This window comes from Ammodytes marinus (genome assembly GCF_949987685.1).
Source record: "Ammodytes marinus genome assembly, chromosome: 22".
NCBI lineage: Eukaryota > Metazoa > Chordata > Actinopteri > Uranoscopiformes > Ammodytidae > Ammodytes > Ammodytes marinus.
Genome location: NC_137226.1, coordinates 299,263 through 319,475, shown reverse-complemented (window position 1 = coordinate 319,475; position 20,213 = coordinate 299,263). Strand labels below are relative to the sequence as shown.

The 20,213-nt window shown below is 41.7% G+C and overlaps 1 protein-coding gene across 1 annotated transcript; it reads right to left on the bottom strand.

The window, feature by feature from the left end:
- Positions 1-1,005: 1,005 nt before the first annotated feature.
- On the bottom strand, positions 1,006-2,539 carry LOC307268497 (uncharacterized protein). Its single transcript, XM_080051157.1, has 2 exons — positions 2,489-2,539; positions 1,006-2,289 (listed from the first exon to the last, which is right to left on the bottom strand). Exon 2 carries the CDS (start codon positions 2,279-2,281, stop codon positions 1,382-1,384), a length of 900 nt encoding a protein of 299 aa, XP_079907283.1. The 5' UTR covers positions 2,282-2,289; positions 2,489-2,539; the 3' UTR covers positions 1,006-1,381.
- Between the last annotated feature and the right edge of the window lie 17,674 nt (positions 2,540-20,213).

Sequence of the window (20,213 nt, the reverse complement as noted above, 5' to 3'; positions counted from 1 at the left end):
GAGGGAGGGGACTGCTCTGTGTGTTCATGTGGTGGTGATGTAGGGACGAGGGAGGGGACTGCTGTGTGTTCATGTGGTGGTGACGTAGGGACGAGGGAGGGGACTGCTCTGTGTGTTCATGTGGTGGTGACGTAGGGACGAGGGAGGGGACTGCTCTGTGTGTTTATGTGGTGGTGACGTAGGGACGAGGGAGGGGACTGCTGTGTGTTCATGTGGTGGTGACGTAGGGACGAGGGAGGGGACTGCTGTGTGTTCATGTGGTGGTGACGTAGGGACGAGGGAGGGGACTGCTCTGTGTGTTCATGTGGTGGTGACGTAGGGACGAGGGAGGGGACTGCTGTGTGTGTTCATGTGGTGGTGACGTAGGGACGAGGGAGGGGGCTGCAGACGGCTGTGTGTTCATGTGGTGGTGACGTAGGGACGAGGGAGGGGACTGCTAACTGCAGTGTGTGTGTGTGTGTGTGTGTGTGTGTGTGTGTGTGTGTGTGTGTGTGTGTGTGTGTGTGTGTGTGTGTGTGTGTGTGTGTGTGTGTGTGTGTGTGTGTGTGTGTGTGTGTGTGTGTGTTGGCTAACTGCTAGTCACTGACAGGAAGCTAAAAGGACCAAATCACTGACTGAACCTTTAAGACTTGACTTGACACTTAGACTCTTTCTGACTTTATTTTTTCATGTCTTTCAACTTATATATAATTTTTCAGCAAGAAACTATTCAAACTTCTAAATATTGCACATATTTCATATTTCAAAGCCTTTACATTGTGTGTATTCAACTGTTCAACTCATTTCATATTAATGAGACCTTTTCAAGTTGGTCCAAGCCTTCATACTCAGCTATCAGTTTAGCATTTTCAGCATCCAGTATTATTATTTTTAGTTAAATGTATTACTCTCTGAATGCAGAAGATTGACTCATGCTTATGTTTAGCATTTACACATTATAACACACATGAAAACACTCAGTTTCTATAATATAAAGTATGAAGCGAAGACATTTCTCAATCAAATTTGTTTTTATTGATTCATTGAAAAGCAGGAAGTAGCAGAATAAGGTTCAGAGCTCCAATATGTTATTAGCTGTTTAACATCTTATTAAAACAACTTTGGTTTGATTTTAATTTGACAGATTAACACATTGAACCCAAACAGCGTTGATACATTCTGGAATGGACAGTAATATAACTGTAAAGAAATACATTTAATTGCTTTTTATATCAAAGAAAAAGAGAAAAGAGGTTCAATAAACCATCACCAAAATGATTTCATTTCATTAGAACTGTTTGCACAGTCTGAGTATCACCTGGGTCTGAGATCACAGACGACCTCGTATTATATTAGGAGACCTCACCAGGTGAAACTAATTAGGGTGATGGATTCTTAACCTTTACTTATTAACACAGATGTACTCAAGTTGGCCCTTATTGCCTTCGTTGAGATCTTTTTCAATCACAGTGACACCAGCCTTTTTATAAGCTGCTACAGCATCTTTTTGGAGAAGCAGCATGATGCCCTTGATGGGATTGATTCCTGTCTGTTTCTTGTACCACAGGAACACTTTGTAATCTGATCTTGTGCCCTCGTTGAGGTCCACAAGCACATGTGTGTACTTCTGCTTCTCATATTGCTGATACTCTGCATCAGTGGTGGAGACCTCCAGGTCGGTGATCGCTCTCTTGGGATCGGTGGTCTGCCGGTACCAGATGTAGACATCCCGTCCTCCTGCTCCTCTGTTGGTATCTTCATCCAGACGGATGTAACCTTCCTTGAAGTTGGTTTTATCTGAACCATTGGAATCAGAGGAATCGGTGGCGATGACGTCACAGACGTAGGTCTGCTTTGATCTCTTCACCAACATGTGGATCCAGTATTCATGCGGTTTAGCCTTGCGGTTCAGATCACAGGCCAGCTCCTCCTTGCCGTCAGCAAACATCCGGGCGTCTTGCTCTGCATTGGTTGAGAACTTGATCTCCACGATGGGAATATCGTACTCTCCAGAGCCTCTGGAGTACCACAGGTAGATGGAATCGCCGCCTGCTCCAGCATTGAGATTCTTATCGATCTTGGTGTAGCCTGCATTGATCAGGCCTTTGGCCATGTCATCGTTGTATGAGAGTTGAACCCTAGTGATGGCCTGGGGGCCATCTTTCTTGTACCAGAGATAGACTTCATTTCCTTTGGTTCCCTGGTTCAGATTAACATCGATTTTTGTATAACCCAGCGATTGGAGTTCCTGTTCATCAGCTGCATCAATGGACACAGCGATGTCGGTGATGTAGGCGGCCATTGTGGAACCTGTGTAGAACAAAGAAGAGCTTTAGAAAACAGGATAAACAAAGGAAGATGCATGACTGTTAAGGCAAGACACAGCCTATCTTATTTCTATCTTTTCAACAACATCAAAAGATGTAATGGATTAAGATCTGGAATAGGAGAATATATTGTCCAGAGATGAATGTGAATTAATGATAATAAAATATTCTAAAATACTTACGTGTGCTGAAGCTGACAGTGATTGACAGGCAGGAAGGTGAAGTCAACTGATGAGCTGAGTTCTGATGTTCCTACCCAGAGTCTGCTGCCTTTATACAGAGACCTGGTTGTTACATCACCACTTCTGTGGAATTCTATGTCAGTCCTTCCCACTTTCAACCTGACACTGTTGGGCAAGTTTGGCACCGCTTCACAAGAAGTATGAATCAAGACAAAAAAGAGAAAAACATGAACACCCACACACACACACACACACACACACACACCCACACACACACACACACACACACAAAAAAAACACTCACTCACACACTCACTCACTCACTCACTCACTCACTCACACACACACACACACACACACACACACACACACACACACACACACACACACACACACACACACACGTTTGTACATGCTGTACCTGTGAGGACATTCATTGACATAATGCATTCCCTAGCCCCTTACCCTAACCCTAACCATCAAAACTAAATGCCTAACCCCAACCCTTACACTAACCCTAACATAAACCTAATTCATACCTGAACCTTAAAACCTAGTGTTAACCCTCAAACAGCCCTTTAAAGGCCTGTCCTTAAAGCGTAGTGTTAACCCTCTAACAGCCCTTTAAAGGCCTGTCCTTAAAACCTAATGTTAACCCTCAAACAGCCCTTTAAAGGCCTGTCCTTAAAACCTAGTGTTAACCCTCAAACAGCCCTTTAAAGGCCTGTCCTTAAAACCTAGTGTTAACCCTCAAACAGACCTTCACAGGCCTGTCCCAAGGTGAGAACCAGCCACAATGTCCTCAGTCTGTCTAAAACTCACATTGAGTCTCATAAAACACACACACACACACACACACACACACACACTGGAATTTAAAGTGAAATGGGTGAAAGTACAATACAGCAATCTGGCTGAGAACCCGTGAATATACTGCAGACCCAGACTGACTACTGAAGGGAAATTAAAATTGAGCGGAAGTAGGTAGGCGGGCGGTGCCATGTGTCAAACTCAAGGCCCGCGTGCTAAAAAATAAATATAAACCATACAAGCAGACAGGGGCCAATGTTTCTTTTCCTTTCTTCTCCCCTCTGGGAGTGTGCCATGGTCAGACCCCACAAGCAACTACAGGCCAATGACAAAAATTAAATACATTTGTTACCCTGGAACCGGTGAATCATTTCCGCCATGTGTAGTCATCTTGGCAAGAGTGAAGAGACTCTTGTGTATTGGCGAAAATGTGAGCACAGCTCTGTTTATTGTGTGGTGTTTTTCTCGTCAAAAAATTAATCAGTTGGTTACACTGTGTCCCATAGTCGCGTAGCTGCCGCAGCCAGCGCTGTTCGCTCACTGTCTCTATGAGTTGCACCGAGCCGTCTCTGTCTATTTTCGCCATAGATAGTAGTAAATACACGCTCACAACAACACGGGGGGAATAAATAAAGAAACGGCTGGTTTGACCGAGCAAAAACGAGAGACCGCTGGCTTGACCACAGTTGGTCGAAATAATTATTTCCGCCGTGTGTAGTCACCTCGGCTAGAGTGAAGAGAGTCAGTGTGTTTTGGCGAAAAATGTGAGCGCAGCACTGTTTATTGTGTGGTGTTTTTCCTCGTCATTAAATTAATCAGTTGGCTACACTGTGTCCCACTGCTACGGTGTCACGTAGCTGCCGCAGCCAGCGCTGTTCGCTCACTGTCTCTATCAGTTGCACCGAGCCGTCTCTGTGCTCACAACAACACGGGGGGATAAATAAAGAAGCGGCTGGTTTGACCAAGCAAAAACAAGAGACCGCTGGCTTGACCACAGTTGTTCCACAGCCCGATAGTTTGACCCATATTCTGGTGGCGGCTATCGCAGTCCAGCCTAAACCCCACCCTACCAGTAAGGGTAGGGTCATCATAAACCCCGCCCTACCAGCAAAGGTAGGGTCGGCGGTGGAAACAACATCGAGATTCTTAAAAGTGAGCTGTCCCGCTCTGAGCCGCTGTGACCCGACCCGCTCTACTCGGTGGAAACGAGGCATAAGATACAGTTTCAGTCAGTGCATTGACCCATTCTTCAACTTTTTCTGAATTTTTCTGAATTTCTGAACCAAACCAATCACTTAAAATAAAGAGAATCTCAGTCCAGAGAGGCCTGACCATAGCACACTCCCAGATACAATGGAGAAAAGTACCAGTTTCAGTTTTACATTTCCAGCATAGGTTATCATTCAATAGTTTCGTTCTGTGGAGTTTAGAATGAGTATAATAGCCAGACATCCACATAAAAACAAAGATAGTAGTGCAGAGGTAAGATAGTTAATGGGGAGGACAAGCCAGGGTGTACATATGGGTTTTGGGGGAATCGCAGTGACTTTGTCATTGTGAGCTTTGCAGGTAAAACCATTAGAACTGCTAGGCCTTGTTTAAGAAAATTGACCTTCAATCTTTGTAAAATGTTTATTTTATTTACTTTAAATAAACTTGAAATAAACCTTAAATAAGTGATTGTCTTATGGATTTGTCTTGCATTACAGTTTATGAGATATATATCAATGGCACAATTTACCCCATGGTATTCTAGACAACTTTTTTTCCGAATTCTATATTTCTTAAACAGTTTATTTCAGATCCAAACTTATTGTTGCCGGGGATGCACCACACCCTGAAATAAACATACATATTTACGTTGGGAGACTTTTTACTCAAAGTCACTTTGAGTAAAAAGTGGCACAACTCCCCCCACTCTCCCCTATATAATCTGCGTACATACAGGGGCATAGGCTGGTTTTGTTTCAACATTTTGGGGGACAAATCACAGGTGGGGGTTATAGGGGTGCTCCCCCAGACATTTTCTGACCGTCAAACACTTAATTTCCTGCATTCTGGTGGATTTTTTTATCCATCAATCTTTGCCTTTTCTGCATCAATTTATGGTGGAACTGTAGCCCGGAAATCCAGACCTGCCGCTGGCCAATTTAAATTTGCTGCGCATGTTGGTCTGGGCACGCTCCATTGAAGCTCATTAAATATGTCAGAACATTCTGAGCTACATCTCCACTTTTCTTTACTCACTAAATGTTTCTTTGTGGTCATGTCAAAAACGGAGGAATAAAAAGTGTTTAAAGTTAAGAAAAACAATGCAAACCCCAGTTCACCTCTCAATGCACTTTGCATTCCTATGAAATGTTTCTACAGGAAGAAATACTGAAACAGTAAACAAGATAGATCCCAAGATATGTTCTATCAGTGCATGAATAGATAATCCATGGCTTTAGCTTCAACACTTCATAGGAACACAGGTGTGGGAGATTTTCCGTTGTATTTTCAAACTCGTCGTTGTTTGTTTGGCTTGAAGCGGTTACTGATAACACCAAACAAATGAAAACACATAGGTGACACTAAGCATTGGGGACGCATTACATTCACCACACCCACGCTTATTAACCTTGCACAATAAATGATTTCTATTGCAAAATGTTTTACTCTGTATTGGATGCAGTTATAATAACTGAGATCAGCCCGGATGCTACATCCATTTTATATTCAGTCTATGAATCTCAAACATGAATGCCGTTCAAACTAATAGTCGTGCATCCCTCACTGCTGCTCCACTGTGACGAGTCCCGTTTTCACTGCTCTTGCTAAATCAATCAAATGCCATTTCTCTCATTAGAGCAGATTCTGCCAAGAGGGTCACTGCATGTTAACCAGTGGCGGCTCGCCCATAGAGGGCGATAGGGCGCCGCCCTCCTTGAGCCATATCAGCAAAAAACGAAAATTTAATAATGAATAATAATGATGTTTTTTTTTTTTTTTGTATTAATAATCATAATTTATGATTTCAATATAGTTTTACCTGCATCTAAGTCTGAATATCATTGTACAATCAGCGTCTGTGCTCTGTACCGTCACTCTGGGGCGATGTCGGGCTGGTTGAAAATCGCCCCCAGCGCTCTCATAGACATCAATGTAAAACTTTTTTTTTTCAAACTGCAAGCCTCGCAATGCAATCTCTATGGATTCCGGGGGTGCTCGCCCTAACGTGTTGTCGTCATACGTACAGTAAACAATAAACCAATTACAGTGACTAATACAGTCACATGTCCAGTATGCAGCCCAGAGCGGTCATATTCAAGACCAACACAACTTTATATCAACTCAGGCTAGGCTGGCAAGCTACTTACTTGATCGGACTCGGACTAGGTCTTTCCCAGACAAAATGTAACCATCAAGCAAGTATCTACCAAGATGGATTGGGGGATCTTATAAACGCGGATTTTCACGGGGCTCGTTTGAACGGCTAACGAGGCTAGCAGGATGCTAATGCGCTAACGCTCTGTCCTGCTGCCGCTGCATGATGATATGGACTGTATACTGGCTTTTTATCCATCCTGATGGCAGCACAGAGACCGCATGGATAACTTTGGGTGTCACCCCTATGCATCATCTCTCAGAAAAGGTAAAACAAACATTAAACATCAATCTGCATATACGAGCCAGCGCCGTTCAACAGCTGATCGGCTATTGAACGGCGATCAGCTGTTGATCGTCGTTTAGCTGACAGCTGCTTTCACCGTCCGACATAAACCCGCCTACCAAGTGCTGTAGACAGTAGTAACCCAAACCAATGTGATGATTAGCACTGTTAATGTTGCACATGCTATGCCAGCATCCATTTTTGTCTCCTAACTTTTAAAGGAAGCCTATCTGAGGAGCACACTGGTAGATGACAAGTTATCTGTGATGGCCACAGCCGGATAATTAAATCATTTTAGAGCTAAAATAATTTTATTCAAGAAATTAACTAACTTAATTTCCAAAAATACTGTACAGTGCAATGCTTGTCTAATGTTGCCAGAGTGGTTATGCCAGATGAACAGGAAAAACAAACAGTTAAATGCAATATGACATTGTCATATGCTATCTGATTTAGGTTAATTTTGGGTCATATTTCCCATCATGGCAACAATTGCCCCCCCTGAGATTGTTGTCAGGAGCCGCCACTGATGTTAACACTAACAGTCATCCTATGTTAATAAAGGTTCAGTAAGCGGAATGTTTCTTTTAGCTAACTTCCTGTCAGTGACTGCAGTTAGCAGTCCCCTCGCTCGTCCCCACGTCACCACATTAATGCACTGCGGTCTTCAAGCAGCGAGTTATCTAGCATCATCTCAGATCCATAAGTGTGATAAAACATGATAAAAACCATCAAAACAGACATTGGGAAGGATTTTTACCTGCTCCGCCATTGTAGGCGCATAAACATTCACCCATCTGTCGCTCTGCACGTGCACCGGCAGTGAGACGGGTTGTAGCGTTCTCTCTTCTGATTGGATATCAGTTTCGGGATCCCCGAAAAGTTTAATTGCCGATTACATGCAGAGCAGGTGGGTTGCCACCTTGGATTTAGGAACAAAAGGGACACTTGATGTTTGGGGTGGAGGGCTCGGCCATTATTAGGCTACCAGTTCAGACTGACCAGTGTAATGACCTATAATAATAAAAATGCAACCTTTTTTAAGTAAAATTCATCAATCTGGTGCACTTTGAGAAGAAAACTGCATGCAACCAGGCCCAGGGGCCCAAGGGCTCAGGGGGGCCCTAAGCCAGAAATACTGATAGTAACTTTACATGTCGTATTGTCAAAGAGCTCAGTCACTCATGTCAATAACAGGGTCCAAAAAGGAATCGCCTAAAATAAGGAAAGAAATCATCATGGCCCCTCAACTAGTAGGTGAAAAATAGAAAAGCAAGTGCAAAACAACAGCATTATTAGCTCTGTCTTAGGGGCTTCATGAGGGGCCTCTAAGGCCCCCTCACACATGCAGTATTAAGCTTTCTATGTGTACATTCTATAGTGTTCATAAAAAGTAGCTATCCACCCTTTATCTGTTGAATAGGGATAGGGAGGAGTGGAGTGGGGGGGGGGGGGGGGGAGGCATTATCTCATAATCCGTCTATGAACCAAATGGTTTCCACAATATTTGTTTTTATTTTCGCGGGGAGCATGCACAAGCATTATTTATATATATATATAAAAAAGTGGGGGCCCCCACACTGGGTCTTGAAACGGGCCCCGAGATCATTAAGACCGCCCCTGCACGCTTGTCGTGCCGCCTGACGACGGAACGCCGCGCTTTCTCTCTGCCCGCTCGCCTCTCCATTGAGAATGCATTAGTTGGCGCAGAAACGCCTCGGCCCGTGTGAAACGGCCTTAACTACTGAACGAAGGAAATCAAATGAGGTTTTGGCATTTCCCCAAAAAACGGGAAAAATTGTGTCCCGGGAGAGATTTTGTTTTTCCCGGGACAGCTGGTGAAAAAAAGAGAACAATTCTGGGAAAAACGGGACGGGTGGCAACACTACTGAGAGATCGGCTTTATGAAACGCACACACTATATAAGTGATCACTGTACGAATAAAGAGCGATTTAACACTTATATTAACATACACTCATCGGCCACTTTATTAGGTACAGCGGTTCAATTTCTTGTTACCACATATAACTTATCAGCCAAACACATGGTAGAAACTCAATGCATTTAGGCATGTAGACCTGGACGGGACAACTTATTGTAGTTAAAACCGAGCAACAGAATGGGGAAGAAAGGGGGTTTAAGTGACTTGGAACATAGCAATATTGAAGGTGCCAGAATTGCTAGTCTGAGTATTTCAGAAACTGCTGATCTACTGGGATTTTCAGTCTAAACAATTTCTAGGGCTTACAGAGAATGGCCCGAAAAAGAAAAAATATCCAGTGAGCGGCATTTGTGTGGACATAAAATGACCTGTTGAAGTCAGAGGTCAGTGGAGGATGGGCATACTGGTTTGAGATGATAGAAAGGTAACAGTAACTCAAATAACTACTCGTTACAACCAGGGTATGCACAATACCATCTCTGAACGCAAAACACGACCAACCTGAAGCAGATGGGCTACAGCAACAGAAGACCCCACCAGGTGCCACTCCTGTCAGCTAAAAACAGGAAACTGAGGCTACAATTCTCACAGGATCACCAATATTGGACAATAGAAGATTGAAAAATCATGCCTGATCTGATGAGTCTCGATTTCAGTTGCAACATTCAGATGGCAGGTTCAGAATTTGGCGTAAACAACATGAAAGTATGGATCCATCCTGCCGTGCACCATCAACCATGCCATGTTCAAAGTCACCTCAACCCCTTTTCTTCCCCATTCTGATGCTCGGTTTGACTTCAGTACATTGTCTTGACCACGTTTAAATGCCTAAATGCATTAAATTGCTGCCATGTGATTGGCTGATTAGTTTTTGTTTTAATAAGCCATTGAACAGGTGTACCTAATAAAGTGGCCGGTGAGTGTATATAAATCACTTGCTTCACCTTTAAACAAGGATTTTTTTTTATAAAATGTTGCACTCTTTAACCTTCAACTCATATTTTACTAGATAAAATAAAGACAATAAATGCACTCCTATGTGTTGTAGTGTGTTACAGTATCTGCAGCTATTAATATGATGCTCATCATTTTCAAGACATATTTTTCCGGACTCATTTTGGATCATTTCCATCTGCACTGACTTCTAGGCCTAGACCAAGTTTTTATTTGTGTATTCCTTTTTCCCTTTTTTTGTGGACACATTATTTGAAGAAATGAATTCATGAGGAAGAACTGTAAATGTTCATACTGATCTGTAGCTGCTTAGTAATCTTTGTTTGCTTATTACACTTTTTTTCTTCTTAAATTATTATTTATTTTTTCTCTTTCTTTTTTTACTCTACTTTCATTCTTATCTTGTTTCCACTTTTCTTTACTCACTAAATGTTTCTTTGTGTTCATGTCAAAAACTGATAAATAAAACGTTTTTAAAGTAAAGAAAAACCATGCAAATCCCAGTTCACCTCTCAATACACTTTGCATTCACATGAAATGTTTCTACATGAAGAAATACTCAGACAGTAAACAAGATTGATCCCAAGATATGATGTGTCAGTGCATGAATAGATAACCCATGGCCTTAGTTTCATGCTTCATAGGAACACAGGTGTGTGGGTGATTTCCGTTGTATTTTCAAACTCGTCATTGTTTGTTTGGCTTGAAGCGGTTACTGATAACACCAAACAAATGAAAACACATAGGTGACACTAAGCATTGGGGACGCATTACATTCAACACACCCACGCTTATTAAACCTGGCACAATAAATGATTTCTATTGCAAAATGTTTTACTCTGTATTGGATGCAGTTAGAATAACTGAGATCAGCCCGGATGCTACATCCATTTTATATTCAGTCTATGATTCTCAAACATGAATGCCGTTATAACTAATAGTCGTGCATCCCTCACTGCTGCTCCACTGTGACGAGTCACGTTTTCACTGCTCTTGCTAAATCAATCAAATGCCATTTCTCTCATTAGAGCAGATTCTGCCAAGAGGGTCACTGCATGTTAACACTAACAGTCATCCTATGTTAATAAAGGTTCAGTAAGCGGAATGGTCAGTTTAGAAAAACGGGACGGGTGGCAACACTATGACTGAGAGATCGGCTTTATGAAACTCGCACATTATGTAAGTGATCACTGTATTAATAAAGAGCGATTTAACACTTATATTAACATAAATAAATCACTTACTTCACCTTTAAACAAGGATTCTTTTTTACAAGCTGTTGCACTCTGAGTTAACCTTCAACTCATATTTTACTAGATAAAATAAAGACAATAAATGCACTCCTCTGTGTTGTAGTGTGTTACAGTATCTGCAGCTATTAATATGATGCTCATCATTTTCAAGACATATTTTTCCGGACTCATTTTGGATCATTTCCATCTGCACTGACTTCTAGGCCTAGACCAAGTTTTTATTTGTGTATTCCTTTTTCCCTTTTTTTTGGACATATTATTTGAAGAAATGAATTCATGAGAAAGAACTGTAAATGTTCATACTGATCTGTAGCTGCTTAGTAATCTTCGTTAGCTTATTTCACTTTTTTTCTTCTTAAATTATTATTAATTTTTTCTCTTTCTTTTTTTATTCTACTTTCATTCTTATCTTGTTTCCACTTTTCTTTACTCACTAAATGTTTCTTTGTGGTCATGTCAGAAATTAGTTCAAATATAGCCTATTGTAGTAATTTTATGATGAAAGTATAACAGGATTAATACCAAATGCCAGACTAGTGAGATGGGTGTAGGCCTAGGGTAGTTGTTCGGGGTAGTTATTTCAGTAAAACTCTTAGTTCAGTTCAGCAGATATGGATTCTGGATATTACTGATGCTCGCTGTTGTAGCTTCGAGTGGCAGATTTTGAGGCCTTCAGGATAGGGGTTTTCTGGCTCCCACTTGAAGGACTGTGGCTCCACACCAGCCATTTTGACCATCATAATGGAGGACAATGTTCCTTCTAGGGCTAGTCTGTTTCTGGTGCTGGTCTTGTTAAGACCAACCATGGAGAAGACTCTTTCGGCGTCCGCATTTGAATGTGGGAGCAATAAAACAAACTTGGCCCCTCAACTAGTAGGTGAAAAATAGAAAAGCAAGTGCAAAACAAAAGCATTATTAGCTCTGTCTAAGGGGCCACTCACACTAGGGCCGCGGCCCCGTGCCAAAGCTCATTTGCATACTAAAGTCTAGAACGTTTGGCTAGTGTGACCACGCCAACTTGTATTCCAGCACGGAACAGCCCCTTGGCCACGGCACACCTGGGAGAGGTGTGCCGTGGCCAAAGTACAGATGCTAATGAGATGACACGCGCACAAGCAAGCGCACAGGCGGCGTTCCTGACGTGAATTTATTAAGGATGCATAGTCCGTTAACATCCGCTGCCTTACTAGTCGGCACCAGAATTGCCCACCACTTGGACTTGTAGCTACATAAAATGTGTGAGAATTAACGTGTGTGTAGGCCTAGGTGTGGGCTAATAAAATAGGGAGAGAGCTAAATAGGTGAGCGCAGAAAGCAAAGCAAAAAGGTTTTCGTGTTTACTCACGTTCGTCAGATGATTTTTTTCTTTTTCCTCCCGTCAGCTGTCATAACTGCCTTTACGCATGGCGGTGGAGACGCACCCAAAACAACACACCGCGGCCCGGTAATAAGGAAACAGTAGCCTACACTAAGGTTTAACAAGAAACTTTATAAAGACACTTAAAAAAACTATCTCTGTCCATACAAAAAGTTCTGACTTGGATTTGATGGAGCGATGTGTGTGTGTATAAAACCATCGGGTGTATGGTCTGATGACGGGCCGTTATATTAATAATAAACAGCGTGCTGCACAAATATGAGACTGTCCACCGCGACCTATTACGTCAAGGCTACATTTAAAAAAAAAAAAACAATAGCTTAAGGATTCTCGTTGCTCTAATGTGGAAGTGGAATATATGATGCAACTTTGGCTGGATGAAAATATTCACAAACAGTCGTATAGCCTACAAGACTACGCTCCAAATCCTAAACGCGCACGGTGACGTAGGCAAGGTGCAAGTGTGCCCAGGCCACGAGCAGTGTGAGCACGGGCCTGCGGGGGGAGTGGGGAGAGGGGGGGGAATCGTGCTGAATCGTGCTGAGCATGGAACAGGCAAATAGCACTAGTGTGAGTGCGCCCTAAGGGGCTTCATGAGGGGCCTTGAAGGCCCCCACACACATACAGGAATAAGCTTTCTACGTGTAAATTATATACTGTTCATAAAAAGTAGCTTTCCACCCTGTATCTGTTGCAATGGGCCCCTCCATCATATAACATGGGTCTGCAGACCAATCTTCTGAAATGTTTTTACAGTTGCAGAGTAAAGAGTGCTGCCTGTTTAAGAAAAATAATGTTCCTTCTGCAGCTCAAGATTTGATTTAAATCTAAATGTTCCTCTGAAAGTGCATCAGATTGATGCATTTTACTTTAAAACTGTACCAATTTTCTTCCAGGGGGCATGCCCCCGGACCATCCAACAAGGTACACGATATCTCCCACAGTATCCCAAAATCTTGTGGGAAACACTGACTCCCTTAATATGTTTATGCCAGTAAATGTATGTATCTTTGTGGAAAAGTCAATGTAACTGACTGGATAGGGAGGGGGGGGCCTTTAAGAGTCTGGGCGTATTATCTCATAATCCGTCTATGAACCAACTAGTTTCCACAATATTTTTTATTTTTGCGGGGAGCATGCACAAGCATTATTCATAGAAAAATAAATGTGGGGGGGCCCCACACTGGGTCTTGAAACGGGCCCCGAGATCGTTAAGACCGCCCCTGCACGCTTGTCCTGCCGCCTGACGAAACGCTGCGCCTTCTCTCTGCCCGCTCGCCTCTCCATTGAGAATACATTAGTGGGCGCAGCAAACGCCTCGGCCCGTGTGAAACGGCTTTAACTACTGAACGAAGGAAATCAAATTAGTTTTTCCCCAAAAAACGGGACAAATTGTGTCCCGGGAGAGATGTTACTTTCCCCGGGACAGCTGGTGAAAAAACAGAACAATTTCGGGTTTAAACGGGACGGGTGGCAACACTAGGTGATGGTGGTGACGGCCAGGATTTATCGAAGCTATATATATAAAAAAAAATGTTTGGCAGAGTTATAATTTGCGTGAGAAATGCAAGGTGTGGCGTGGAGCGTGTGAATTGCCTGAAATGCGTGTGTCTCACTCTCATTGCGTGAGGGTTGAGAACCCTGAACAAGATTGATTCCAAGATATGATGTGTCAGTGCATGAATAGATAATACATGGCTTTCGTTTCATGCTTCATAGGAACACAGGTGTGTGTGTGATTTTCCGTTGTATTTTCAAACTCGTCATTGTTTGTTTGGCTTGAAGCGGTTACTGATAACACCAAACAAATGAAAACACATAGGTGACACTAAGCATTGGGGACGCAATACATTCACCACGCCCACGCTTATTAAACCTGGCACAATAAATGATTTCTATTGCAAAATGTTTTACTCTGTATTGGATGCAGTTAGAATAACTGAGATCAGCCCGGATGCTACATCCATTTTATATTCAGTCTATGAATCTCAAACATGAATGCCGTTAAAACTAATAGTCGTGCATCCCTCACTGCTGCTCCACTGTGACGAGTCACGTTTTCACTGCTCTTGATAAATCAATCAAATGCCATTTCTCTCATTAGAGCAGATTCTGCCAAGAGGGTCACTGCATGTTAACACTAACAGTCATCCTATGTTAATAAAGGTTCAGTAAGCAGAATGGTCAGTTTAGAAAAACGGGACGGGTGGCAACACTATGACTGAGAGATCGGCTTTATGAAACGCGCACATTATGTAAGTGATCACTGTACGAATAAAGAGCGATTTAACACTTATATTAACATATATAAATCACTTACTTCACCTTTAAACGAGGATTTTTTTTATAAGCTGTTGCACTCTGAGTTAACCTTCAACTCATATTTTACTTGATAAAATAAAGACAATAAATGCACTCCTATGTGTTGTAGTGTGTTACAGTATCTGCAGCTATTAATATGATGCTCATAATTTTCAAGACATATTTTTCCGGACTCATTTTGGATCATTTCCATCTGCACTGACTTCTAGGCCTAGACCAAGTTTTTTTTTGTGTATTCCTTTTTCCCTTTTTTTGTGGACATATTATTTGAAGAAATGAATTCATGAGAAAGAACTGTAAATGTTCATACTGATCTGTAGCTGCTTAGTAATCTTCGTTTGCTTATTTCACTTTTTTTCTTCTTAAATTATTATTAATTTTTTCTCTTTCTTTTTTTATTCTACTTTCATTCTTATCTTGTTTCCACTTTTCTTTACTCACTAAATGTTACTTTGTGGTCATGTCAGAAACTGATAAATAAAAAGTTTTTAAAGTAAAGAAAAACCATGCAAATCCCAGTTCACCTCTCAATGCTCTTTGCATTCCCATGAAATGTTTCTACATGAAGAAATACTCAGACAGTAAACAAGATTGATCCCAAGATATGTTCTGTCAGTGCATGAAGTGATCCATGGCTTTCGTTTCATGCTTCATGGAAACACAGGTGTGTGGGTGATTTCCGTTGTATTTTCAAACTCGTCATTGTTTGTTTGGCTTGAAGCGGTTACTGATAACACCAAACAAATGAAAACACATAGGTGACACTAAGCATTGGGGACGCATTACATTCACCACACCCACGCTTATTAACCTTGCACAAGAATTGATTTCTATTGCAAAATGTTTTACTCTGTATTGGATGCAGTTATAATAACTGAGATCAGCCCGGATGCTACATCCATTTTATATTCAGTTTATGAATCTCAAACATGAATGCCGTTAAAACTAATAGTCGTGCATCCCTCACTGCTGCTCCACTGTGACGAGTCACGTTTTCACTGCTCTTGATAAATCAATCAAATGCCATTTCTCTCATTAGAGCAGATTCTGCCAAGAGGGTCACTGCATGTTAACACTAACAGTCATCCTATGTTAATAAAGGTTCAGTAAGCGGAATGGTCAGTTTAGAAAAACGGGACGGGTGGCAACACTATGACTGAGAGATCGGCTTTATGAAACGCACACACTATATACGTGATCACTGTATGAATAAAGAGCGATTTAACACTTATATTAACATATATAAATCACTTACTTCACCTTTAAACAAGGATTTTTTTTATAAGCTGTTGCACTCTTTAACCTTCAACTCATATTTTACTTGATAAAATAAAGACAATAAATGCACTCCTATGTGTTGTAGTGTTTTACAGTATCTGCAGCTATTAATATGATGCTCATCATTTTCAAGACATATTTTTCGGATTCATTTTGGATCATTTCCATCTGCACTGACTTCTAGGCCTAGACCAAGTTTTTTTTTGTGTATTCCTTTTTCCCTTTTTTTGTGGACATATTATTTGAAGAAATTAATTCATGAGAAAGAACTGTAAATGTTCATACTGATCTGTAGCTGCTTAGTAATCTTCGTTAGCTTATTTCACTTTTTTTCTTCTTAAATTATTATTAATTTTTTCTCTTTCTTTTTTTATTCTACTTTCATTCTTATCTTGTTTCCACTTTTCTTTACTCACTAAATGTTACTTTGTGGTCATGTCAGAAACTGATAAATAAAAAGTTTTTAAAGTAAAGAAAAACCATGCAAACCCCAGTTCACCTCTCAATGCACTTTGCATTCCTATGAAATGTTTCTACATGAAGAAATACTCAGACAGTAAACAAGATTGATCCCAAGATATGATGTGTCAGTGCATGAATAGATAACCCATGGCTTTAGCTTCAACACTTCATAGGAACACAGGTGTGTGGGTGATTTTCCGTTGTATTTTCAAACTCGTCATTGTTTGTTTGGCTTGAAGCGGTTACTGATAACACCAAACAAATGAAAACACATAGGTGACACTAAGCATTGGGGACGCATTACATTCACCACACCCACGCTTATTAACCTTGCACAAGAATTGATTTCTATTGCAAAATGTTTTACTCTGTATTGGATGCAGTTATAATAACTGAGATCAGCCCGGATGCTACATCCATTTTATATTCAGTCTATGAATCTCAAACATGAATGCCGTTAAAACTAATAGTCGTGCATCCCTCACTGCTGCTCCACTGTGACGAGTCACGTTTTCACTGCTCTTGATAAATCAATCAAATGCCATTTCTCTCATTAGAGCAGATTCTGCCAAGAGGGTCACTGCATGTTAACACTAACAGTCATCCTATGTTAATAAAGGTTCTGTAAGCAGAATGGTCAGTTTAGAAAAACGGGACGGGTGGCAACACTATGACTGAGAGATCGGCTTTATGAAACGCGCACATTATGTAAGTGATCACTGTACGAATAAAGAGAGATTTAACACTTATATTAACATAAATAAATCACTTACTTCACCTTTAAACAAGGATTTTTTTTATAAGCTGTTGCACTCTTTAACCTTCAACTCATATTTTACTAGATAAAATAAAGACAATAAATGCACTCCTATGTGTTGTAGTGTTTTACAGTATCTGCAGCTATTAATATGATGCTCATCATTTTCAAGACATATTTTTCCGGCCTCATTTTGGATCATTTCCATCTGCACTGACTTCTAGGCCTAGACCAAGTTTTTTTTTGTGTATTCCTTTTTCCCTTTTTTTGTGGACATATTATTTGAAGAAATTAATTCATGAGAAAGAACTGTAAATGTTCATACTGATCTGTAGCTGCTTAGTAATCTTCGTTAGCTTATTTCACTTTTTTTCTTCTTAAATTATTATTAATTTTTTCTCTTTCTTTTTTTATTCTACTTTCATTCTTATCTTGTTTCCACTTTTCTTTACTCACTAAATGTTTCTTTGTGGTCATGTCAGAAATTAGTTCAAATGTAGCCTATTGTAGTAGTTTTATGATGAAAGTATAACAGGATTAATACCAAATGCCAGACTAGTGAGATGGGTGTAGGCCTAGGGTAGTTGTTCGGGGTAGTTATTTCAGTAAAACTCTTAGTTCAGTTCAGCAGATATGGATTCTGGATATTACTGATGCTCGCTGTTGTAGCTTCGAGTGGCAGATTTTGAGGCCTTCAGGATAGGGGTTTTCTGACTCCCACTTGAAGCACTGTGGCTCCACACCAGCCATTTAGACCATCATAATGGAGGACAATGTTCCTTCTAGGGCTAGTCTGTTTCTGGTGCTGGTCTTGTTAAGACCAACCATGGAGAAGACTCTTTCGGCGTCCGCATTTGAATGTGGGAGCAATAAAACCAACTTGGCCCCTCAACTAGTAGGTGAAAAATCGAAAAGCAAGTGCAAAACAAAAGCATTATTAGCTCTGTCTAAGGGGCCACTCACACTAGGGCCGCGGCCCCGTGCCAAAGCTCATTTGCATACTAAAGTCTAGAACGTTTGGCTAGTGTGACCACGGCAACTTGTATTCCAGCACGGAACAGCCCCTTGGCCACGGCACACCTGGGAGAGGTGTGCCGTGGCCAAAGTACAGATGCTAATGAGATGACACTCGCACACTTTGGGTGTGGCCTGAATCCAAGATGGCAGCATGTTAGTCTTTGGCTGTGTCTTGATTCAGAGACCACGCACTTGGTAGGACGCAGTCTCGCGGTCTATGAAGGCTATAGCCTATGAAGGCCGATTTTAAGGCTGGTTTTAAGGCCAACGAGCCTTGTTAAACGAGACGGTCTCCGCAGGTCTCCGTTTACGAGCATTTCCGGTTTACGTAACAAGCCGTTACCTTGCGTGACGACTCGCCGCTCCTGTGCTGCCTAGCAACCCTGATTGCTGCCAACGGAGACAGCCCTGTCAGCGGAGGAAAAAAGAAAAATAAGTTGTCTACCAGACGAAAAGAAAAAAAAGTACAAGAAAAAAAGAAAGGAAGATAAAAGTTAAGAAGATGGAGCAACACGTTGCTGTTTTGTTATTTTTTATTTTATTTTATGCAATCTCTGAAAAAAACGCAATGAATCTTGGGATATGTTGGGCCACGAAGGATACATCTGATGCAGCCTTCAAAACTGCTTCAAAACCGTGAAACGAAGGCTGCATTTCACGACCGCATATGAGGAGCCTTGCAAGGAGCCTTGCAAATGGGACAGCCTTTGCGCGCTGCTATGACGCAATCGGTCTTCAAATGCAGCCTACGAGGCCGGTTCCAAGACCGCAACCCCTGAATCAAGACACAGCCCCTGTTTGTCTGTGTCCTACAGTTTTTAAGTGATTTTTTACTCTAAATTTTATTCTACAATCCTTTTTTTAAATGTACACTTTTGCACTTTGGATGTAACAGTACAAACTGACTTTAGGTGATTTGAAAATACTTGTTTACATTTCACACGGCTCATGTGGTCTGCTACCTGCTGGAGGCCCTGAGTGAGCTAACTACCTGCTGGAGGCCCTGGGTGAGCTAACTACCTGCTGAGTGAGCTGATGCTAGCTACCTGCTGAGTGAGCTGATGTTAGCTACCTGCTGAGTGAGCCGATGCTAGCTACCTGCTGAGTAAGCCGATGCTAGCTACCTGCTGGGTGAGCCGATGCTAGCTACCTGCTGGGTGAGTCAATGCTAGCTGCCTGCTGAGTGAGCCAATGCTAGCTACCTGCTGAGTGAGCCGATGCTAGCTACCTGCTGGATGCCCTGAGTGAGCTGATGCTAGCTACCTGCTGGATGCCCTGATGCTAGCTACCTGCTGGATGCCCTGAGTGAGCTGATGCTAGCTACCTGCAGTCCTAAGGGCTAATATTCTGAGCTCAAGTTGCTACCTGCTGAGAGTACAAAACTGAAGTGGTTTATGCAGGCATGCGGCCTGTCCTCTCCTGACTGCTTGTTTCATCCTACCATCCTATCTGTCCTGGTTCTCACACACTACACACACGTGTGCTGGCACTGCATGCGCCTGGTTCACTTTAGCAGTCACTTATTCCAAAATCCACACATTTGTTACATACAGTGAAAATGAAGCTAATCTTAGCCTTTCTTAGCCTGATGACTTTCATTGACTATGTGGATATTGGGCCTTGCTCAGCAAGTGAGGCTGACAATGTACTAGTTCCTCCTCTAGACTGTTCACATAGGGATACACTCTCTGTCCCACTCAAATTGAAAGTTATTATACCTGTGCACTTATCCCTATGCTCATTTAATGAAGTGAATTTCCTTCGCCTTAACTGCCTTTTCATTCTGAAAGACTGGTTTAATATCTCTTTAAATTCACTCCCTGGTTTTGTAAGCTCTTTACATTCAAAAAATGAAAGGCCTATGTCAGGCAGGTCAACTAGGCATAGACTCATGGTCAT

What these genes read in the sequence shown, in the direction of transcription:
- LOC307268497 (XM_080051157.1), bottom strand. Translation starts at nt 2,281, where the DNA reads ATGGCCGCCTACATCACCGACATCGCTGTGTCCATTGATGCAGCTGAT.